Genomic DNA, 24,942 nt, shown 5'->3' with positions numbered 1-24,942 from the left:
CTGGCCCCAAACACCTGCCCCAGATGCGCGAGAGCCAATTCTTGCTGTTATTTTATTGCATTGCGTTGATGATATCCCACTTTTCCTCCAAGGAGCTCAAGGGGGTGTACATGGTTTTCTCTCTTCTCATTCAATCCCCACAACAACCCTGTGTGGTAGGTTAGGCTGAGAGGCAGTGACTGGTCCCCAGGATCACCCAGTGAGCTTCACGGCTGCGTGGGGGCTTGGACCTTGGTCTCTTACGTCCTGGTCTCTGTCCCAGCTCCTGCAGTTCAAAAGCACATCAGTGCAAGTAGTGCTGTTGTTGTTTGGTTGTTTAGTCATGTCTGACTCTTCGTGACCCCCTGGACCAGAGCACTCCTGTCTTCCACTGCCTCCCGCAGTTCGGTCAAACTCATGTTCGTAGCTTCGAGTACACTATCCAACCATCTCGTCCTCTGTCATCCCCTTCTCCTTGTGCCCTCCATCTTTCCCAACATCAGGGTCTTTCCCAGGGAGTCTTCTCTTCTCATGAGGTGGCCAAAGTCTTGGAGCCTCAGCTTCAGGATCCGTCCTTCCAGTGAGCACTCAGGGCTGATTTCCTTCAGAATGGAGAGGTTGGATCTTCTTGCAGTCCATGGGACTCTCAAGAGTCTCCTCCAGCACCATAATGCAAAAGCATCCATTCTTCGGCGATCAGCCTTATTTATGGTCCAGCTCTCACTTCCATACATCACTACTAGGAAAACCATAGCTTTAACTATGAATGGCCTTTATCGCTCTCCTTTATCTGTGTTGGGTTTCTCTTGAATCCCATTCGGAATAGGGGCTTGGGCAGGGAAGGCTAAGGCAGCGCTAAGCAACACCGCAACTAGATTAGAGACAGCTGCATCTTAGAACTGGCAAGTATAGAATCACAGAATTGCAGGGTTGGAAGGGACCCCAGCGGCCATCTAGTCCAACCCCTTGCAAAGTAGGAATCACAACTCAATGACAACTCATCTATGACTGCACATTGTATTAGGTAAAGGTAAAGGGACCCCTGACCTTTAGGTCCAGTCGTGGCCGACTCTGGGGTTGCGGCACTCATCTCACTTTATTGGCCGAGGGAGCCGGCGTACAACTTCCGAGTCATGTGGCCAGCATGACTAAGCCACTTCTGGCGAACCAGAGCAGCGCACAGAAACACTGTTTACCTTCCCGCCGGAGCGGTACCTATTTATCTACTTGCACTTTGAGGTGCTTTCGAACTGCTAGGTTGGCAGGAGCAGGGACCGGGCAATGGGAGCTCACCCCGTCACGGGGATTTGAACCGCCGACCTTCTGATCGGCAAGTCCTAGGCTCTGTGGTTTAACCCACAGCACCACCCGCATCCCTCTGCTCGTTGTATTAGTTGTTACTAAAAAGACGTAACACTTTTTCATTTTCGTTTGCAATAAAGCCTGTTTTTAAGCAGGGAGATGAAAAACCAGGAATCAACATGCTCAGAGGCTCAGTGAGAGCAGGGGGACAGGCAGGAAGTGGGCTACCCTTGCAATTTCCCACTGGCCTGCAGCCTAACACAGCACAGCACATTGGAAAACGGGTGGGGATAGTGGCGAAGACATTAAACGGCAGCAAAGTTTGCAAATTTCCCCCACAGAACAGCTATTCTACCTGGGCAGTGAGAATTTACACAGAAGTACGCTTACAAATTCCTCAGTCCTTCTCCAGTCAAATTATTGTAGTGGGAAGGAAAATAGCGAACAGGAGAGGCAATATAAAAACATTGATGTTAAGACTGACCAATGGAATGTTAAAATCCATCCACAATATGAGTTTTATATGAGCCTCCCAGAGTGGCTGGGGCAACCCAGTCAGATGGGCGGGGTACAAATAATAAATTATTACTTTATATTTTCATCATCTGCAGTTTTGAAGAAAGAAAGGGCACATAGATTTTTATGCATAGTGGGGGCCATCTCAGAAGACATATTCCCCCTTGTGCAGGAATGGATGAATCCCGTCCCGGGCAAATTCTGCAGGGCTCTGTTTGATCCCATTTCCACAATAATCTCTGAACATTTTTTTTAAAAATCCTCTGTATTTAAATGTATATTTTATCACTATATATATATATATATATATATATATATATATATATACGCGTGTGTGTGTTATGTATGTATTTTATCTCAACGTATGCAATGTTCACATTTCAAAAGGTACTTTACTTCAATACATGTGGTGTTTTTTAATGCCATCCAGTAAATTTTTTGAACTGAGCACCATAGCAGAAAACTCACGAGGCGCATAATTGCATTCGGATCTCTGAATTAGTCTGGAAGGTGCAAATTGGGTCAATCTAATCCTCTTCCATCCCCGCTCTCGTGTGAGAAGCAGAGCAGGAAAATGCTCTCTTCTGCCTTTTGCTAACAGGAGCAGGGGAGCATCGTTTTGGGCTACAATATTAAACCCGCGAACAGGGGGAGTTAAGTAACACTGAACTTAGTGGGACCGACTTCTGAAGCTCAGGCCGGCGCAGCGCAGAAGGGTTTGAGTTGATTAACCAATCAATCAACTCAAAAGCTGCAGCTTTAGCCTACGTGCCAGTGGCCCGGCTCCTTCGACAACCACTGCCCATGCAGGGAAGATGATTGTCTCTTCCTGATCTCCAACGCTTCCCCTCTCAGCAGAAACGGCTGCAATTATCATCTCTCCTCTGCTGATGCGTTACAAATGAGTCACCTAAAATGTCCTGAGTGGTGGCAGCAGCGGCTGAAACCAAGTCACAGAATGCAGGGGGCAGTCAAGGCCGGTTCCCCGGGGCAAAAGCATCCCCTCCCGGCCTGAGTTCCTGAAACAGTCACAACACAATTCAAAGTATTGGTGCTGACCTCTAAATCCCTAAACAGCCTTGTTCCAGTATACCTGAAGGAGCGTCTCCACCCCCATCGTCCAGCCCGGACACTGAGGTCTGAGGGCCTTCTGGGGGTTCCCTCACTGCAAGAAGCCAAGTTACGGGGAACCAGGCAGAGGGCCTTCTCGGTGGTGGCGCCCGCCCTGTGGCACGCCCTCCCACCAGATGTCAAAGAGGAAAACAATTACCAGACTTTTAGAAGACATCTGAAGGCAGCCCTGTTTAGGGAAGCTTTTAATGTTTGATAGGTTATTGTATTTTAGTGTTTTGTTGGAAGCCGCCCAGAGTGGCTGGGGAAACCCAGCCAGATGGGCGGGGCATAAATAATAAATTGTTGTTGTTGTTGTTGTTGTTGTTGTTATCACAGCAGCTTCAGGTTGTGTTTTTAGGGTTACGGACCGCTGAAACCCGGAAGTACCGGAACGGGTTACTTCCGGGTTTAGGTGGTCGCGCATGTGCAGAAGCGCTAAATTGCGCTTTGCGTATGTGCAGAAGTGCCAAATCGCACCCCACCCGTGCGCAGATGCAGGTTGCGAATGCTGCAGGTTGTGAACGTGCATCCTGCACAGATCACGTTCGCAACCCGAGCGTCCACTGTATTGCCATTCTCCTACCAGCTGGGAGCATGAGTGACCAACCTTCCGTGCCCTGCTAGGAAAGGGATACCCACCACCCCTTTTAAGATGCAGAGAATCTCCAGAAAGTGCAAGGAACGTTAAGACAAGCTTGCTGGGATCAGGCCCGTGTCCCATCTTGTCCAGCATCCTGTTCTCAGAGTAGTCCTGGGAAACTTGCAAGCAGAGTTCAAGCACAAACGCATCACTCTCTGCTCCTGCAGTTTCCAGAAACTGGGATTTAGAGTGAAGCATCGCTGCCTCCGACCGCGGAGGCACAGCCAACCTGGCTAGCAGCCATTGAGAGCCCTTTTCCTCCATGAATTTCTCTCATCCCTGGCCCCTGCAGCTGTGAGTTCCACAGTTTTAATCACGCGCTGCAAGAAGAAGGACCCAATGATCTGACATGAGGCAACTCCGTACACTCGGCCTGAAAAGCAAGTCCCTTTTAGCTGCTGAGAGAGGACCAGCTTTTCAACTGTGCAGGGACAGCGGCCCAAAAAACCTCCAAAACGCTTTCTGAGGTCTCCCGCTTGCTGAGGCCCAAAATGGCTGCCAGCTTCTCCTCCCATCAACAGCGCAGGCTGCTATTCCTTGGCGCAGAGCAGGAGGGAACATATTGCAGCGAGCGGTGAGCACCCGAGGACGGCCATCTATTCCTTTCAATGCAACGCTAATGCCTTGTAATCAGCTTTAATTTTTAAACAGGCCCGGTCCCTCCTGTCCATTTCCCCTAATTCAGGCCACGTGGAAGGTAAAACGCTCCTGCGCTTTAAAGGGAAGAACACACACACACACAAATAAAAATAGATGCCATGGCCTGTGACAGCTGGAGGGAGGGACTGATCGGCCCCATTAATGGGAAAGGATGTCAGGGCTCCCAGCAGAGAAGGAAGGAGCTGCTGGGCGGGGGGGGGGGTGGAGAAAAGGGGGTGCCGCAAGCTTCTCTAAGAGCCGCAAGGCAAAGCGGGTAGCATGTGGCACGCCTCATTTATGTAATGCTTTAGAAGGCCAATGTATTCCTCTCTGTATGCGACCGGGAGTACAGTCATACCTTGCGTTACAGCCGCTTCAGGTTGAGGTTTTTTGGGCTGTGGACTGCCGAAACCCGGAAGTACCGGAACGGGTTACAGTCATACCTCAGGTTGAAGTAGCTTTGGGATAAGTATTTTTGGGTTGCGGGGTGCAGTGACCTGGAAGTAACATAGCACGTTACTTCCGGGTTTTGCCGCTCGCTCATGCGCAGATGGTCAAAATGAGGTCATGCGCATAAGCGGCAAATCGCAACCCGCGCAGACGAGGGCTGCGTTCGCTTCTGGATGCGAACGGGGCTCTGGAACAGATCCCGTTCGCATCCAGAGGTACCACTGTACTTCCGGATTTTGGCGGTCACGCATGCACAGAAGCGCTAAATCGCGCTTTGTGCATGTGCAGAAGCACCAAATCGCAACTGTGCATGCACAGACGTGGTTTGTGAATGCTGCGGGTTGCGAACATGCAACCGCACGGATCACATTCGCAACCCGAGCGTCCACTGTACACTTCCCAAATTGCAGGTGGGGAATGCAAGGCCAAGTGAGGCAGAGTCCTGCTCATGCCCGGAGATGCCACCCACCATCGGAGACAGGATGCCCCTCAATGGGGAGAGGGATGCCATGGGGTCTGTTGTGACATCTGGCTGGTCACCGAGGGAGCAGGAAACTGGGCTGGAATGGCCTCCACCTGCAGGGCTCCAGGCCCACTGAGCCAGATCAGAAGGATGTAGTCAGCACCACAGGGCAGAGTTCGCCATCACGCTCTCTCAGTCCCAGCTGGTAGACAGACGGGCACACGTCAGGCCCTGCCTAGACAGCAGCCTGGCTTCAGTCCCGCTGTGTCCTGGCCGAGTACTGCAATGCCTGTGCTGGGGCCCATGGCAGAAGTAAGAAGCGCATGCACAGTTCCTACTGGCAAGCGTTAATGTCCAGGAGCAGTCTAGGAGAACCAGCAGAAGCCTTGGTCCAGTATATCTGAAGGAGCGTCTCCACCCCCATCGTTCTGCCCGGACACTGAGGTCCAGCTCCGAGAGCCTTCTGGCGGTTCCCTCACTGCGAGAAGCCAAGTTACAGGGAACCAGGCAGAGGGCCTTCTCGGTAGTGGCACCCGCCATGTGGAACGCCCTCCCACCAGATGTCAAAGAGAACAACAACTACCAGGCTTTTAGAAGACATCTGAAGGCAGCCCTGTTTCAGGAAGCTTTTAATGTTTGATAGACTATTGTATTTTAATATTCTTTTGGAAGCCGCCCAGAGTGGCTGGGGAAGCCCAGCCAGATGGGCGGGGTATAAATAAATTATTATTATTATTATTATTATTATTATTATTATTATTATTATTATTAGCACACCAAGTGCTAGGCTTGGATTTGCAGTGGGCAGCATTGACCTCTGGGCTGGAGGCCTCTCCACTCCAAACACACCACAGTTAATCTTCCCAGGGCATCCCAAAAGCCACCAGTCATATTGAGAGAGAGAGAGGAAGAGATGGTCACATGACTTCCTGGGCTCGGCGTTTGATAGATCACTGAGACGAAGTGACATTCTGGAACAGTCAGGATTGCACCTGCATTTCCACAAAAAAGCACCCAGTTTGCAGAATTCAGCTCTCTGAGAACTGCCTTTTTCATTATTTAATGAATCAAGTCTTTAGTCCTTATTGCTGTGTCCCTGCTGCTGGCATCTCAGCAGGGCAGGAAGAGGGCTGGATGGGATTTCCGTAGCTTCGGTGAGCAGCAAAGCTCCTGACCCGCAACTAGCAAAACTAGAACCGGAGATCAGGAAATAGAAGACGAATTGTGCACGTTCTGTCAATGTACCTAATCCATGCAGACCGCAGAAATCACCCTTTATTGGTGCAGAATTTATACCCCACCCATCTGGCTGAGTTTCCCCAGCCACTCTGGGCGGCTCCCAATCAAGTGTTAAAAATAGTACAGCGTTAAATATTAAAAACTTCCCTAAACAGGGCTGCCTTCAGATGTCTTTTAAAAATAGGATAGCTGCTTATTTCCTTCACATCTGAAGGGAGGGTGTTCCACAGGGCAGGCGCCACTACCAAGAAGGCCCTCTGTCTGGTTCCCTGTAACTTCTCGCAGGGAGGGAACTGCCAGAAGGCCCTCGACGCTGGACCTCAGTGTCCGGGCAGAACGATGGAGGTGGAGACTATCCTTCAGGTATACAGGACCGAGGCCCATTTAGGGCTTTAAAGGTCAACACCAGCACTTTGAATTGTGCTCAAAAACATACTAGCTAAGGCTAGGGACACGTGAGGTGGTGAAGCGAGTGCGCTCCTCTTCTCCGCTAAATAACCGCAGCCGATCTCCATCGACTGGGGCTAACGGGAGAAGGGCTAGGAGGACAAAGTCCTCTTATCAGTTAAATTTGGTGTCCAAAAGATTCCAGCGTGGAGAGATCGCTGTACCATGAACCCTGGCAGCAGAGATACAGCTTTCTGACCCTTGAAGAACATCCCTTCTGCCACCCACTGCGTTTATGGTCAGGGAGGGGTTCTCGGCCGGCCTCCACTAACCAGCGGCAATACGGGTAACAGATACGGCTATTTCCTTGCAGGAAAGGACATCAGGATTACTGGACTTTGGCAAAGCTCTTGCTGAGAAGCGAAGGACGGGCCGGAGGAGGCATACGTAATAGGATGATGAACGAGCCCATTCGTTCGCATCGAATCTAGGGCAGAATGAATTGGCTGGTTAATTCCACCGCTCGCTAAGGCTCTTCGCCCTCCTTCCCCTCCCTCAGCTATTCGTGACCAATCAGATAGCTGCCCCCTTAATCTTCTACGCCGACCGAGTTCCGCGCTAACGAAGCCTCCCTGATTGGCTACGCCGGGGAGCTGACGCCCGTGTAACCGGGCAGATCCTTCCCTGGGTGCCGGGTGGGAGAGGACTGGCCTGCCCAGAAGTCAAAATGCAAAAAACATCCAAGCACGGGCCAGGGATGCTGAGCATTTGTGCTCCGTGCGATAGCAAAGAGTCTGCTAGTGCTGCCCGCCCACCGGCGAAGGAAAAGCGACCGGCCAGTTATGTAAGAACACTACATGGCACAGTCTTCCCCACGGCTCCCCAGCTCCCACCCTAGCTTAGGCAGAGGCACCGAACTCTTAATGCCACCCAAAATTAGAGCAATGGTAAAAACGTAAAGGGACCCCTGCCCATTAGGTCCAGTCGTGGCCGACTCTGGGGTTGCGGCACTCATCTCGCTTTACTGGCCGAGGGAGCCGGTGTACAGCTTCCGGGTCATGTGGCCAGCATGACTAAGCCTCTTCTGGCGAACCAGAGCAGCGCTCGGAAACGCCATTTACCTTCCCGCCGGAGCGGTACCTATTTATCTACTTGCACTTTGACGTGCTTTCAAACTGCTAGGTTGGCAGGAGCTGGGACCGAGCAACGGGAGCTCACCCCATCATGGGGATTCGAACTGCCGACCTTCTGATCGGCAAGTCCTAGGCTCTGTGGTTTAACCCACAGCGCCACCTGCGTCCCATAAGAGCAATGGTAGGAGAGAAGAAATGGCATGGGGGTGGAAGTGGCGCAGGGCAGAAAGCCAGCAATGCCACCCCCTTTATCATGAATGTCAAGAGCTGGGTATATGAAGGATTTGGAAGAAATAGAAAGACTTGGGTCCTGGCTTGTTCAAAGGTTGGTCAAATAATGGTCAAATATTTTTCAAGCATTCACTTTATTACAACAACAACAGCAGCAACAAAAAAAGAGAGGGTACTTTCATCATCTACAGATTTTGATGGTCACACTAATTACAAGAACCCCAAAGCCGTTAACAGTTACTGTGAAACAATGCAATTGATGTTTTGAAAGCTGAAAGGTATTTCCAGGCCGATGTAAGGCAGACCCACGTGGGAAAGGGGGGAGCAGCCTGCGTTCCCTGCAGCAAGCAAAATGGGAGTCAGGGGGTGGTGGCCGTTTGCATCTGAAGATGGCTGGTACCCTGTCAGGAGCCACTGGCCGTGACCAGAAAGAGAAGCTTTCATATGAATCTGCTCCTGACTGCTGCAAGGATGTGGGGCGGAGGCCCTATACCTGCCATTGTAAAGAATGGGCATCAGCACAAAACCTTGGGGGGGGGAGCCCTTGAGCTGCCACCAGTAAGTTGGCATTCTCAGAATATTTGACAGCATTTGACCAAGGTCAAATCACAGGCCTTCTTCAAGCTGGCAATATCTGACCAGACCGCCAACCCTCTTGGAAAAGAAAGCATTTCATTTCTGAACGGGTGAGCAAGGCAGAAGGGCTCGGAGGGGGATTGGGACCGGCAGCTCTGCCCAACCCGTCTCAATCCTTAGCTTAAAAGGGATGCCAAGGTCCTTTCCATGCCGTTTCCTGCGGGCCAGATGATGTAGGAGTGTGCCATGGGGACGCCCCAAGTGAGGCTCACGGGGTCAGCAGGGGCTTCGCTCCCCACTTCCTCTGGGGCAACAGGAGCTGCAAGATGTAAGGCAGTGGGGATTTAGGCACTACAATAACTTCATAATGCCTGCGTTGCAGGGGGGGTTGGACTAGATGACCCTCGGTGTCCCTTCCAACTCTACAGTGATTCTGAGCGCAGACCGAGGTCAGAGCAGCTTCTGGCACAAGTGGGTCCGAGAGAACAAGCAACCACCAGCCCTCTAGCCGTAAGGAGAGCCCGCTGGATGAGGCCAATGGCCCATACACTGTGCATCCTGTTTCTGCAATAGCCAAACAGATGCCTGCCTCTTCCCTCTGGTGCTTTTCAGCAGCTGGAATGCAGAACCATTGCTGCTGCGGCTTGGAGCCGACGACAGTCCACTGCCCTGAATCACAATTTGCTGCAGGGTGAAATTCGAAGTGCTAGTTATTAGCAGCCCCAGCTCCTGCGGATAAGGCTCTCAATGGCTGCAAAATCCTAAGAAGCGCCTCTTTGCATAGGAACCCATTAGATGGGCTTGGAACACCTGCACCCCCGGGCAGAAAGCAGAACAGTCTTGCTAGAACGCTCTGTGGTTCTGCAGGCCTGCCAGAGTCCCGCTTTGCAAAGACCCAGTTGCCAAGAAAGTCTTCTTTGGGGCAGGGCTGGAGCAGCCAAGCAGCCTCAGAACTGTTTGCCCTGCTGAAGGAAGGAGGAAGGTTTTGGAACGCTTTGCTGAACGCGTTGCAAGTGACTTGTTTACCAGCTGCAAGGTGCCTGGGCTCTCGGGAGCAGAAAAGCAGCAATTAAGCAAGCAGAGAGACCGCGTACATTTCTAGGTTTGGTTACCGGCTCTGAGGCCGGAGCGGGAAACCCAACGGAGTAAACAGCATGAAGGATGCTCAGGTCTACGCCACACAGGGAACCGTACGAAACCGCTTTACACTGAGGCAGACCGTTGGTCCAGGCATGCTCTCTCTTCCTAGGCCATATCTTGCTAGCCCTACTATGCATACTTCCTAGAGGGTTTTTGCCTGGCTGGGCTGTGCCCCTGAGGTCTGATAATACCTCATCATAATAATAATAGTCATACCTCGGGTTGAATGCGCTTCGGGATGAGCGCGTTCGAGTTGCGCTCCGCGGCAACCCGGAAGTAACGGAGCACGTTACTTCCGGGTTTCGCCGCTTGCGCATGTGCAGACGCTCAAAATGACATCACACGCACGTGCAGAAGCGGTGAAAAGCAACGCGTGCGTGCGCAGACGTGCCATCGCTACTTACGTTTGCTTCTAGGTGCGAACGGGGCTCCGGAACGGATCCTGTTCGCATCAAGAGGTACCATTGTAATAATAATAATAAAATTATACACTGCCCATCTGACTGGTTGCCCCAGCCACTCTGGGCAGCTACCATCACATATAAAAACATAATAAAACATCAAACTTTATAAACTTCCCTATACAGAGCTGCCTTCAGATGTCTTCTAAAAGTCACATAGTTGTTTATTTCCTTGACATCTGATGGGAGGGTATTCTGCAGGGCGGACGACCCCAGCGAGAAGGCCCTCTGCCTGGTTCCCTGTAACTTCACTTCTCGCAGGGAGGGAACCCCTAGGAGGCCCTCGGAGCTGGACCTCAGTGCAGAGACCTTGTGCAGAGGTCTTTCCTGTCACCTGTTAACCTGACCTTTTCCCCAGTGAAGCTGTGGAACTGAATCGGGGACTTCTGCATGCAAAGACCTGAGTTGCGTGGCTCCACCCATGTCACCCAGGGAAAGGAAGCGGAGGGGCCTATAAATTGGAGAAGCTAAGTTCTGCGAACTTTCCTGCATTCTGAGAGCCCAACAACTCAGGAAGCTACTCTTTTTTGAGGCGAGTAAACGACAAAGCGGGTAGATTTTACTGCTCTGGCTGGGAACCGCCTTCTTTGGGCCCAGTGAGACTTTGAAACCCCATCCATCAGTCTGAGCGAGTTCACAAAGGAATCAGGAAGAAACGCAATTGCATATCTGCATCGGCCTACCGTTCGCATCTTGAACCCCGGTGAGTGCGCCGACAGCTGCTGCAGTTTCACCGGACAAAACAATCTGGCCCCCGCCTTGGAGGGTGGCTTCTGCAAGCGTGGCGACGGCGTGGGCGGCTGCTTCGCTGCAAGGCAAGGAGAATAGAGGTTACCAAAAGGACAGAGAGAGAGCAAGCAATGAAACGTGCTTGGCATGGACAGGAGTCCCAAATTTAACCTCTAGCCCTGGGAAGTAAAAAAAAAAAAAGTGTTCCTGATTCAAGGTAACAGGCGTGGCAAAGTTGGAGAGATGATGGGGAACATGTCTCTGTTCACAAAAGCCCTGCAGAAGTCAGGAGCCACCAGAATCTCCCCACCAAAGCATCTTCTTTCTTTGTTTATTTCATAAAATCTATACACTGCTAGGTTGTAAAAAAAAAAAATCCCTCAAAGCAGTTTAAGAAGAGAATAAAACAATACAACCATCAGTTTAAAAAAAATGTGTAAAAGCAACTGTGCAAATCATTCAAAACATAAAATCGACAGTAAGCTAAAAGCAGAGCACAACATACATCCATACTCAATGCAGTGGTACCTCCGGTTGCAGACGGGATCCATTCCAGAGCTCCAGACGGATCCCACGGTTTCTGCCATCGGAGGTGCTGCTTCTTTGCATGTGCATACAGCGCATCTGCTCATGTGGCGAAACCCGGAAGTATACTTCCGGGTTTGCCGCTTTCACAACCTGAAGTTTACGTTACCTGAGGGTAACATAAGCCAAGGTAGGACTATATGTCTGGATAAAGGTAAAGGTAAAGGGGCCCCTGACCATTAGGTCCAGTCGTGGCCAACTCTGGGGTTGTGGCGCTCATCTCGCTTTACTGGCCGAGGGAGCCGGCGTACAGCTTCCGGGTCATGTGGCCAGAATGACTAAGCCGCTTCTGGCGAACCACAGCAGCGCACGGAAACCCCATTTACCTTCCCGCCGGAGCGCTACCTATTTATCTACTTGCACTTTGACATGCTTTCAAACTGCTAGGTTGGCAGGAGCAGGGACCGAGCAACGGGAGCTCACCCCGTCACAGGGATTCGAACCACCGACCTTCTGATAGGCAAGTCCTAGGTTCTGTGCTTTAACCCACAGCGCCACCCGCATCCCCTGTATGTCTGGGTAGGCTGGTCTAAACTAAAATGTTTTTAGCGGACACAGAAAAGAGCAGAGTGAAGATGCCTGCCTGATATCAATAGGCAGGGAGTTCCACAGTGCAAGTGCTGCCACACAGAGAGATTGATCGCTTGCAAATGGGGAACAGGTATCATGTGTACTCTTCTTTGAAGAGTGGGCTTCTATTGGTCCCACCGCCTTCACAGGCGAACGTGGTAGGGACACAGAAGTGGGGCTTTTCAGTGGCTGCTCCCAGACTTTGGAACTCCCTCCCTGGAGAAGCCAGATTGGCTCCCTCCCTGTTGTCCTTCTGGCAGCAGGGGAAGCCCTTCTCCTTGCAACAGGCTTTGGGGGTGGAATCAACAAAAAACAAGCAAACATTAACAGAATTATATGCATACATATACAATTCTATTAATATTTTCTTGTTTTTTAATGTTTTGCCCTCATGTTTATAGCAGTTCATATTTGTAAGCTGCCTTGAGTCCCTGTCAGGGGAAAAAGGCAGGGTATAAATAAATATAACACAGTCGTACCTTGGAAGTCGAACGGAATCCATTCCGAAGTCTGTTCGACTTCCAAAATGTTCGGAAACCAAAGCGCAGCTTCTGATTGGCTGCAGGAAGCTCCTGCAGCCAATCAGAAGCCCCGTCGGACGTTCAGCTTCCAAAAATAGTTTGCAAACCGGAAGGAACAGTCACTTCTGGGTTTGCGGTGTTTGGGAGCCAAAACGTTTGAGAACTAAGCTGTTTGAAAACCAAGGTATGACTGTAATGAAAACTTTATTATTTGTACCCTGCCCATCTTACCGGGTTGCCCCAGCCACTCTGGGTGTAGTATATAATGCTACTACAGTGATACCTCGGGTTAAGTATTTAATTCGTTCTTAATCTGAAACTGTTCTTAACCTGAAGCACCACTTTAGCTAATGGGGCCTCCTGCTGCCGCCGCGCCGCCGGAGCACGATTTCCGTTCTCATCCTGAAGCAAAGTTCTTAACCTGAAGCACTATTTCTGGGTTAGCAGAGTCTGTAAGCTGAAGTGTATGTACCCTGAAGCGTATGTAACCCGAGGTACCACTGTATGACTATTGGGCTGCAACAGGAAAGAACAATGCCTTTTCTCTCTGGTTTCCATATCTGTCGGCTACAATCCTGTTCGCTCCCGGCCCAGCTGCCTCCAGGTAGCCATCGCCTCACTCCCGCACAAGGAGTGCTCGACTCAGCTCAGGCGCTTGGAGGCTTGTTAACAAACCCTCGGGGGACGCTATTAAATCCGCTGCCATCAGAGCCATTTCCCCACAGCAAAGCAGACTTTCCTGCCGATACCCCAAGCCAGTCCTCCTGCGCATCGGAGGCTTAGAAGCCGAGCTGGTGTGTGTGTGTGTGTGTCGGCAAGGGAATCAGCTTGGAAAGCAACAGAAGCCTGATATCAAATGTTATTGCGGAGTCGGTGGAGAGGCAGGGCACCCCACGGCCCATCGCCACAGGTGACAACATTCAGACTGTGTGTGTCTGCTGGTCAGAGGTCAGGGAGCACACCTGTTGCGCCCTCCTTGGCCGCAGGGTACTGTGAGAAGGATGCAGCAGCTCACGGTGGGGCTTGGTGCCTTGATGTGCCCCCCCAAAAGACTGAGCCCGGGACAACGACCCCCTCAGCTCCTCATGCTATGCTCCTGTCGTGGCTAGCAGCCACCTGGCTATTGTCAAGGGCATTTTGCCTCTGGTGTTGTGCTAACAAAATGAGCACTTAATAAATAAGCAAATCAATGGGAAATTCGTAACCAAATCCCTTTAAAAGCGAACACGCAGGTATTTGGCTACCCCACCATGCTTACGTTTTCTCAAGCAAGCGCGAGAGCCTGTTGCCCCATCACCTTGGGGGCCTATTAACAAAGAGGAGGGAAATATAAACGGTGCAATGCTTTAGTGGTGTTTTATTGCTGTTTTCGGCTGGGGCAGGGGTCTGCAACCTTTAAGACAAAAAGAGCCACTTGGACCCGTTTCCGAAGGAAAAAAAACTGGGAGCCGCAAAACTCGTCGTTATAAAAATAACTTTTTTGTCACTTTTTTATTATTTCTTTGTTTGACCCCTCAGAATTACTCCTCCTCATAGAAATAAACGTTAAATTAACAAGTTGCCTTTTTTTGTGTGTGTGTGTGTTCTTCACTCCCCTTCAAAACAGTGACCAGCGTACATGCCCCCTTTCAATGCAGTGACCAGCGTACATGCCCCTTACAATGTAGCGGGCGGGCGGGCGGGTGACGTCGGGACGGTGCGTGACTAACGCACGCACCGCCCCCATGCGACGTCACAGCCAGTACAGCGCCCGCCACAGTGGGGAGTGTCGGGCGCACAATGCGCCTCATCCCCTCACTAGTATCTGCCCGGAGCCGCGGCAAAGGTGTAAAAGAGCCACATGCGGCTCCGGAGCCACGGGCTGCCGACCCCTGGGCTGGGGTGTTTTCTGTTACCAGCCGCCCTGCCTTCCCAGCGGGAAGTAAGCAAACAAACGCTCTGCCGTGCTTCAAAACTGCAGAGCTCTCTTAGAAGAGGGCCTCTTAAAGGCAGACTTGCCGAGTCTCGTGAATCCCAAAACAACTCTAGGTAAAGGTAAAGGTAACGGTAAAGGGACCCCTGACCATTAGGTCCAGTTGTGGCCGACTATGGGATTGCAGCGCTCATCTCGCTTCATTGGCCGAGGGAGCCGGCGTACAGCTTCCAGGTCATGTGGCCAGCATGACTAAGCTGCTTCTGGCAAACCAGGCCAGTGCATGGAAACGCCGTTTACCTTCCTGCCGGAGTGGTACCTATTTATCTACTTGCACTTTGACGTGCTTTCGAACTGCTAGGTGGGCAGAAGCAGGGACCAAGCAACGGGAGTTCACCCCGTCGCGGGGATTCGAACCGCCGACCTTCTGATCGGCAAGCCCCAGGCTCAGGGGTTTAACCCACAGCGCCACCTGCGTCCCCCGCAAAACAGCTCTACTGTTGGCTAAAAGAGACTTGACTTTTTGCAAAACTACCCAAGGTGAGATTTCATGAGCGGTTTGGCCAATTCCAGCTATAACTTTGCTTCTTTTGCACGTTACTTTTAGAGAGAGGTTAGGTAGCAAGGAGCCATTGGCCTGCACCAAACCAGCCCAGCACCCAAACATCAATGAAGACCCCACGTGCCCAGTTTGGCGACAGCATCTCAATACCTGTTGAGGGCCATGGTGACTGTTGCCCCTTGCTGCATCTCTTGCGATGCCGCCACCGCCGCTTCTGCCAGGGATGCCACTGCCTGCGTGGCTTCTGAGGCCTGGGTGGTTTGGATCGTCATCTCTCCTCCCTGTAGCGTTGCCCAGTTCTGCTCCACCTGGTGGGACGGAGAAGACGAGAGAGGTATGATGAAACTCGGGCCATCTCAGAAGGTATCCAGGGACTGTTCCTGCTTGGGTGCATTTCTCTCTCTCAATAAATTTATTTATTTGGTTTTTCTAATAATAATAATAATTTTTTATTTATACCCCACCTGTCAGGGAACTGACATCAGAGCTAGAGGCGGAGGGAAGGCTCTCAAATGATGCTGGAGAAGGGCCCAGCAGGGAGAGAGGCAGCTCCGCAGATGGGGAAGCAAATCAGCGCAACACCAGGGATATAGAGGGGCTGATGGGGGAATCGGCGAGAGGGCTCCAGGACTCTTCACCGGACACCAGCGGGGAGAGCACGGGTCCTCCGCTACCCACGCCCACACTGCGCAGAAGACTTCCGCGCAGAGAGAGTAGGAGGAGACTGGGTGTCAAACAACTTTTATGTTGGAAAAGATTTCAGAAATGCCCACTGACGGATTCTGCTAGCGACTGAGGCAGCCACGAAGTGAAGGGCTGCCCAGACTGAAAGGTTTAGCAAGGCAACAAAGCCTGGAGAGGCGGCAACTTACGCACGAGCAACCCCATACACATTACACCACCCTTCCCGGTTGAGAAAACCAGGCTCAGGGCAGCTAACAACAAATTTTAAACACTTAATTGATGCAACAAAAAAGAGCATAAAATACAGTATAAAACGTAAATAACAATAAATTCAGAATTCAAAAATCAATTTAGGGGGGAAATCCATCCAATAAACATTGGATGATCACCAGGGCTAGCTGGCTAAATTAGTCCTGTTTGGGCCAGTGAGGAGACTGGGGAGAATTAGCTGTGGGATCTTCATAAAAGGGGGAGAGGGAGGAAAGGAAGGGGAATAAAAGATCAGGCTAAGTTCAAGTTGAAAGCCAGGTGGAATAGCTCTGTCTTATAAGAATTTCACAATCACATATCCAACATACAACATAAGAACAAGATTCCAGAGAATCTCCTGGGCTTCCATTCTCCCCTTTGTTGGTCCTATTATTAATCATTTCCTCCTGCATCTTTTATAAGAATCCAAACCTTCTACATCTCCATTGTATCCAAAATCCACCATTAAACTACAAGTGTTATCCCAACCCTGCTAACAATTTTAACTGTCTTTCAATGGTTTTTAAGGTCAATTGTAAATTTCCCCCATTCCTTATTAAATTTTTGGTCTTCCGGATTTCCGATTCTTCCGGTCATTTCTGCCATTTCGGCATAATCCACCCCCTCAATCTGCCATCCTTCTCTGGTTGGGACTTTGCCTTCTTTCCATCTCTGGGCCAGCTTGGGTGCATTTCTCAATGCCAAGATTTTGGTACGTGGAGGGGCGATGGGAGGGTTTTTTCTTCTTTTTACCCTCCCCTCCTCCCCACTGCTTCCCTTCACCTATGTGAGATCTTCCCAACATAATATTTTTTCTAGTTGCTTTAACAAAATAACATGAAAACCAATAAATTATAATTACTTCTTTTGTCCTTACACGCTTAACAATTGCCTATTAGGAGTTCTGCTTTAACACCATATTTCTTCAGGTATTCCCCTATGCATTCCCATTCTGTGTAGAATTTTTGATTGGAGCAGCCTCTGATTGCTGTAGTCATTTTTGCCATCTCGGCAAACTCACAAATCTTAACTTGCCGTTTTGTCATTTGTGGTACCGTATTTTTCGCTCTATAACACGCACCTGACCATAACACGCACGTAGTTTTTAGAGGAGGAAAACAAGAAAAAAATATTCTAAACAAAACAGTGGATGTATGATTTTTGTGGTTCATGCTGTGGCCACAGACATGTGATCTGACGGTGAGTTTGGGGTAGCCCAATGCAAAAATCCTGAGGATCCATGTGGGTCCATGCTTTGTAACCACGTTTTAAGTGGGGAGGGAAGGAAAAGCACTCAAGGGACAAGGAGCACACGTGGGGGGGGGTGGAGAAGGGTGCTGCTAATAATGCAGGAGAGGCTCCTCTCCGGCTTTGCTCCTTTAGAACAAGCAGGCTCTGCATCTCTCCCTCCTCCCCAGCAAGGAAACCACGATAGTAACCACTCTGAGACAAATCAAGAAAAAGTGCGACCAACACTCTCCCCCAACAAGCACAGTGAGGTCAACACACACACACACACACACAGAGAGAGAGAGAGAGAGAGAGAGAGAACTGGCCCTAAAGTTGCAGGGCGCTGGAAGTCGCAGGGGCGCTGGGGGAGTGAATGGGAAGCAAGAGAAGGAGAAGGATCCCTCACACACACACACACAGACACACAGAGTGTCAATTCTAAAGTCGCAGGGGCGCTGGGGGAGTGAATGGAAAGCAAGAGGAAAAGGAGCCCTCACACACAGAGAGACACACAGAGTGGATTCTAAAGTCGCAGGAAGAGTGAATGGGAAGCAAATCACACACAGAGAGACACACAGAGTGTGGATTCTAACGTGGGGAGAGTGAAGGGGAAGCAGGAGGAGAAGCAGCCCTCACGCACACACAGACACACAGAGTGTGGATTCTAACGTCGGAGGGAGAGTGAAGGGGAAGCAGGAGGAGAAGCAGCCCTCACGCACACACAGACACACAGAGTGTGGATTCTAACGTCGGAGGGAGAGTGAAGGGGAAGCAGGAGGAGAAGCAGCCCTCACGCACACACAGACACACAGAGTGTGGATTCTAACGTGGGGAGAGTGAAGGGGAAGCAGGAGGAGAAGCAGCCCTCACGCACACACAGACACACAGAGTGTCGATTCTAACGTCGGAGGGAGAGTGAAGGGGAAGCAGGAGGAGAAGCAGCCCTCACGCACACACAGACACACAGAGTGTCGATTCTAACGTCGGAGGGAGAGTGAAGGGGAAGCAGGAGGAGGAGAACGATAGCTCAAGCACACACACACACACACACACACACACACACACACACACACACACAGCCCCTACAGTGCCTAATCCAAAATCGGACAGCAAAAAACTGCAGGCAGGGACAGAGAGCACGGGGTTGTTTTAAAGCAGCCAACTCCCGCTCTGCTTCTCTCCCTCCTTCCCGGCTCCGCTAGCTGACAGGAGCCGCTTACACCCGCTTTGCAGTTTCAAAGCGAGCCACGGACTGCTCACGACTGCAGCAGATTCCCCCGCCATCTGTAGGCATTCGCTCCATAACACGCACAGACATTTCCCCTTACTTTCTAGGAGGAAAAATCTGCGTGTTATGGAGCGAAATTTACGGTACTTTTCCTGTTTTCCAATATTTTGCCATAAGTATTCTTGTGGCTGCAGTTATATACAAAAATATATTCCTTTTGTCCTGGGGTATGTCGTTTGTTAATAAAACTCAATAAGTATGACTCTGGTTTTTTCGAAATAGATCTTTTTGATCTCCTCATGTACAGTGGTACCTCGGGTTACATACGCTTCAGGTTACAGACTCCGCTAACCCAGAAATAGTGATTCACGTTAAGAACTTTGCTTCAGGATGAGAACAGAAATTGTGCTCCGGTGGCGCAGCGGCAGCGGGAGGCCCCATTAGCTAAAGTGGTGCTTCAGGTTAAGAACAGTTTCAGGTTAAGTACGGACCTCCGGAACGATTTAAGTACTTAACCTGAGGTATCACTGTATCTCGTTCCAAAATTGTCTTACCGCTTTACACCCCCACCACATATGGTATAATGTCCCCACCTCTTTCATCTCCATTGGTAGAGCATTTCATAGCAGAAGGTCTCTGGCTCAATCCCCAAAGCCATCTCCAGCTACGGATGGGAAGATTCTCTGCCTGAGCCTCAGGAGGGAGCCACTGTTGCCAGTCAGTGTATGTACCGTATTTTTCGCTCCATTGGACGCAGTTTTTCCCCTCCAAAAATTGAGGGGAAATGTGTGTGCGTCCTATGGAGCGAATGCAGGCTCGTTCCATAGCCGCGCGCAACCCCTCCGGCAGGGAGAGATTGCGCGCAGCTATGGCTTCTTCGCAACCAGAGGTATCTTGGTTTTCGAACGGCTTAGTTATTGAACAAATTGGCTCCCAAACGCCGCAAACCTGGAAGTGTTCCAGTTTGCGAACGTTTTTTGGAAGCCGGACATCCGACTCAGCTTCTGATGAGAGCAGGAAGCTCCTGCAGCCAATCGGAAGCTGCACCTTGGTTTTCGAACGGTTTCGGGAGTCAAACAGACTCCTGGAATGGATTAAGTTCGAGAACCAAGGTACCGCTGTATTTGTATTGTATTTACGTTGTAAATGTATTTCACAATGAATAAATGGTACTGGGGAAAGGAGGTGGCAGCTAGCGGTTGGTTGGTTATTCTATTCAGCCAACGTGGCAAGGAACAGGCTGTGGCCAGACTCAATTGCAGGAGGCAGTGACTTCGTATCTTCACATGCTCGGAAAAGGAAGCAAATACATTAGGCAAGGTGGAAGGTGCCCGCTTTCACGGAGACAATGAGGGGCTTGTCTCCTGAAACCCCCTTTGATGCAACGGATGGAATTTTCAGGGACAGAAATCTCCAAAAACAAAACAACCAGTTTCTAGCCGGCCTTTCGAATGCAAATGCCGGCGTCTCTGGGAACAAGAGCTGTTTTTGTGCTGCCACCTATTGCCCTGAGAATCCTATCCCTTTCCAGAGAACGCGGGGCTTCGCCACTCCGTCCTGACACAAAGGCCTGGAGACTTGGACTCGGGTCCAATAGAAAGAGAACAGGCCTCTCCCTCTCTCCAAGAGGAGTCTGTTCTTCCCAGCTCCCCACACCCAAGTGTTCAAGAAAGTTAGTATTCGCATGTTGGAATGAAGTTATATGGCTTTAGTAGAAATGTTATAAGGAATTAAGTATAAATAGATTAATAGAGTATTAAAGGGAAAAATAAGGTTAGAATGTGTTAAGATAATTATAGGATAGAAAGCAGAGGAAGATGGAAAGGAATTGCTGAAACAATTAATAGAAGTGGAATACAAAAAGGGAGGTGTGAGGAGGTCGTGGAAATAAGTGAATGAAAGATAAGATATTGAAATTGTTTTGTGTTTTAAATGGTTTTTGTTTTGTTTTGTTAGTCTTATGTGTTAAGTGTTTTGTAGTGTTTTTGTATTGTATTGTTGTATTGTTTCTTTTGTTTTTATGTAGTGTTGTAGTTAAACTGTTGGAAAATTAATAAATATAATTTTTTTAAAAAAAGAAAGTTAGTATTCGCTTCCCCAGCCTGGGCTTTCCAGTCCCCAAGTCGCTCGCTTTGCCTCTGCCAGAACACCTATGTCATGGGGTAGGCAAACTAAGGCCCGGGGGCCGGATCCGGCCCAATCGCCTTCTAAATCCGGCCCGCAGACAGTCCAGGAATCAGCACGTTTTCACATTAGAATATTTCCTTTTATTTAAAATGCATCTCTGGGTTATTTGTGGGGCATAGGAATTCATTCATTATTATTTTTTTCAAAATATAGTCTGGCCCCCCACAAGGTCTGAGGGACAGTGGACTGGCCCCCTGCTGAGAAAGTTTGCTGACCCCGGACCTATGTGGTGCTTACCTTTGTGAAGTCTCTGTTTAACCCTCCTGATTCTGCCCCAGCTGAAATGAAGCTGAAGCATATCCACTGTGCAAATGGGCTTGGAGGCAGGGAACCATATTTCTGCATATCTATTATTCCTTGCCGTCAGGGTAGAGTACCCTGTGCAAGGATGGCACTGAGAAAACAATCAATAACCACTGCAACCAAGTCAACTGATTAACACCAAGAGAGTTAGCAGAAAACAAGACCTTAGATGGTATTTTTTTAATTTTTAAACACTTTTGCTAGCTGATGTGGAAATGGATATTGCTGATAGATCCACCTGGCTAGTTCTTCATGAAATACGTAAAGCAAATTTTTGACCAATACCGGTCACTATGTGCAAAAATCGGAACCCAGAGGAATCATAGAATCATAGAGTTGGAAGAGACCCCAAGGGCCATCGAGTCCAACCCCCTGCCAAGCAGGAAACACCATCAGAGCACTCCTGACATATGGTTGTCAAGCCTCTGCTTAAAGACCTCCAAAGGAGGAGACTCCACCACACTCCTTGGCAGCAAATTCCACTGTCGAACAGCTCTTACTGTCAGGAAGTTCTTCCTAATGTTTAGGTGGAATCTTCTTTCTTGTAGTTTGGATCCATTGCTCCGTGTCCGCTTCTCTGGAGCAGCAGAAAACAACCTTTCTCCCTCCTCTATGTGACATCCTTTTATATATTTGAACATGGCTATCATATCACCCCTTAACCTCCTCTTCTCCAGGCTAAACATGCCCAGCTCTCTTAGCCGTTCCTCATAAGGCATCGTTTCCAGGCCTTTGACCATTTTGGTTGCCCTCCTCTGGACACGTTCCAGTTTGTCAGTGTCCTTCTTGAATTGTGGTGCCCAGAACTGGACACAGTACTCCAGGTGAGGTCTGACCAGAGCAGAATACAGTGGCACTATTACTTCCCTTGATCTAGATGCTATACTCCTATTGATGCGGCCCAGAATTGCATTGGCTTTTTTAGCTGCCGCGTCACACTGTTGGCTCATGTCAAGTTTGTGGTCAACCAAGACTCCTAGATCCTTTTCACATGTACTGCTCTCAAGCCAGGTGTCACCCATCTTGTATTTGTGCCTCTCATTTTTTTTGCCCACGTGCAATACTTTACATTTCTCCCTGTTAAAGTTCATTTTGTTTGTTTTGGCCCAGTTCTCTAATCTGTCAAGGTCGTTTTGAAGTGTGATCCTGTCCTCTGGGGTGTTAGCCACCCCTCCCAGTTTGGTGTCATCTGCAAATTTGATCAGGATGCCCTTGAGTCCATCATCCAAGTAAAAGGGCTCTACTGAATCATTCATTCTCATATTATTATTCCACCACCATTCATCCTTAGATCTCATCAGGGCAGTTCAAAACATAAAAATACAAGACAAAAAAACACAAAATACGTAATAAAAACCACCAACTGATAATCAGCCCTTGCCCGACAGCGGACCTTCATCAGCTGAGAGGGGCCAGCCCCTTTGAAGTCATCACTCATCAATACAGTGGTACCTCGGGTTAAGCACTTACCGTATTTTTCGCTCTATAAGATGCACCAGACCATAAGACACGCCTACTTTTTGGAGGATGAAAACAAGAAAAAATAATATTCTGAATCTCAGAAACCATAACAGCAAGAGGGATTGCTGCGCAGCGATCCCTCTTGCTATTCTGGCTTCTGGAATAGCTGCGCAGCCTGCATTCGCTCCATAAGACGCACACGTTCCCTACTTTTTGGGAGGGAAAAAGTGAGTCTTATAGAGCAAAAAATACGGTAATTCGTTCCGTTCTTAACCTGAAACTGTTCTTAACCTGAAGCACCACTTTAGCTAATGGGGCCTCCTGCTGCCGCCGCGCGATTTCTGTTCTCCTCCTGAAGCAAAGTTCTTAACCTGAAGCACTATTTCTGGGTTAGCAGAGTGTGTAACCTGAAGCGTATGTAACCCGAGGTACCACTGTATCCTAATGACACCAAGGGACTGACACTTGGGCAGCTCCACCTACCTGTCAAAGCTGGTGCACGGGAGGTCAGGATTCTGCCCAGCGCCTGATCTGGTCTCCCTGAGGGAGGCAAAGCAGCCTAGCTGATGTGCAGGTTCAGGACCTTTATTATGATCTGCCACGGGAGCTTGCGGAAACACTTTCCATGTGAATTTCCAGGACGTGATCTACCATGACATTCCCAGTCTCTGAGCACAGGCCTTGCCAGGCAACATCGCCACTCACCTCTCCGTCGGTTACTGCAGAGTAGTTGACTTGTGCAACAGTAACGGTGGTGGGCAATTCGGAGGCATCTGCCAAGGTCGCTACCGTAGCTCCTGTGCCAACCTGCAACACACAATGGTAGTCAGCGAGATGCCACCAAAGGTTGCCTTTCGGGTCAGCCTGCTTCTTAGGCTATGATCATACGCATGACACGGTCCAAGTTAAAGAAACAATACGTATCTCCCTGCTCATTCAGATTTCTAGCTTGGTCCCAAGCCCTGCAGCCGAGCTGTGGGTTTCAAAATTAATTTATATGGGAAAAAATAAAATATATTGGCACATTCTTTTCCATTCTTAAGGAAATCAGCCCTGAGTGCTCACTGGAAGGACAGATCCTGAAGCTGAGGCTCCAAGACTTTGGCCACCTCATGAGAAGAGAAGACTCCCTGGAAAAGATCCTGATGTTGGGAAAGATGGAGGGCACAAGGAGGAGGGGACGACAGAGGACGAGATGGTGGGACAGTGTTCTCGAAGCTACCAGCAGGAGTTTGAGCAAACTGCGGGAGGCAGTGGAAGACAGGAGGGCCTGGCGTGCTCTGGTCCAGGAGGTGACGAAGAGTCGGACACGACTAAACGACTAAACAACAATATCGGCACAAAGGCCAATGATCTCTACACAATAGCTACAAGGCCTAGAGCCCAGAGAAAGCTTTAGTCACACTGAAACCCATGAGACAGGTCAGTTGTGAGTAAATCAAGAAACCAATTAAACAAAGCAGGGGTGACAATTTTCTGGATTCAGGTTGGCTGCACATCACACCAAGCTAAACTATGACATAGCACAAACACACAAGTGCACTAGCTCCTGAGGAAGAGACTGCAGCCCCTTTGTTCCTCCAAAAATGAATAATTTCCACCTCTTTGCATGCCAACCAAGTATTTTGGAGAATGATTCCTATTATTCAGGGCCAGAACTCATCAGGCCTAGAGCTATTTGCCAGAGTTCGACCCTGGGGTGACATGACACAGAATATTGTTTGCAAAGTACTAAGGAACTGTAAGAGAGCTAACAACAACAACAACAATTTATTTATAGCCCGCTCATCTGGCTGGGTTTCCCCAGCCACTTTGGGCAGCTTCCAGTAAAATATTAAAATACAATAGTCCATCAAACATTAAAAGCTTCCCCAAACAGGGCTGACTTCAGATGTCTTCTAAAAGTCTGGTAGTAATTTTTTTATTTGACATCTGGTGGGAGGGTGTTCCACAGGGCGGGTGCCACCACCGAGAAGGCCCTGTGCCTGGTTCCCTGTCACCTCACTTCTCGCAGCGAGGGAACCGCCAGAAGGCCCACGGAGCTTGACCTCAGTGTCCGGGCTGAGCGATGGGGGTGGAGATGCTCCTTCAGGTATACTGGGCTGAGGCCGTTTAGGACTTTAAAGGTCAGCACCAACACTTTGAATTGTGCTCAGAAACATACTGGGATGTGTGGTGTACTGGTTAGAATTGGACTAGCACCTAAGGTAAAAGGTAAAGGACCCCTGGATAGTTAAGTACAGTCAACAGTGACTCTGGGGTTGTGGCGCTCATCTCGCTTTCAGGCCGAGGGAGCCATCGTTTGTCCACAGACAGCCTTCCGGGTCATGTGGCCAGCAGGACTAAACCGCTTCTGGCACAATGGAACACCGTGACGGAAGCCAGGGCACACAGAAATGCTGTTTACCTTCTCGCCACAGCACTACTTGCACTGGTGTGTTTTCGAACTGCA

At 49.7% G+C, this 24,942-nt stretch overlaps 1 protein-coding gene across 5 annotated transcripts in view; it reads right to left on the bottom strand.

The window, feature by feature from the left end:
- Nucleotides 1-24,942, bottom strand: part of NRF1 (nuclear respiratory factor 1) — a 79,967-nt gene that overhangs the window by 13,704 nt on the left and 41,321 nt on the right. For 4 of the 5 annotated variants that reach the window (XM_081210234.1, XM_081210236.1, XM_081210235.1 and 1 more), the window contains 3 exons: nt 23,196-23,297; nt 15,299-15,456; nt 10,953-11,077 (listed from right to left, as the gene is read on the bottom strand). In XM_081210234.1, the coding sequence (XP_081066360.1) occupies nt 10,953-11,077; nt 15,299-15,456; nt 23,196-23,297 (385 nt within the window). Of the gene's footprint in view, nt 1-8,209; nt 8,988-10,952; nt 11,078-15,298; nt 15,457-23,195; nt 23,298-24,942 lie in introns of those variants that run through there. The other variant, XM_081210237.1, reaches the window with a different exon arrangement.

Source organism: Podarcis bocagei (genome assembly GCF_964188305.1).
Source record: "Podarcis bocagei genome assembly, chromosome: 10".
Lineage (NCBI taxonomy): Eukaryota > Metazoa > Chordata > Lepidosauria > Squamata > Lacertidae > Podarcis > Podarcis bocagei.
This window is presented reverse-complemented; position numbering and strand designations above follow the sequence as displayed.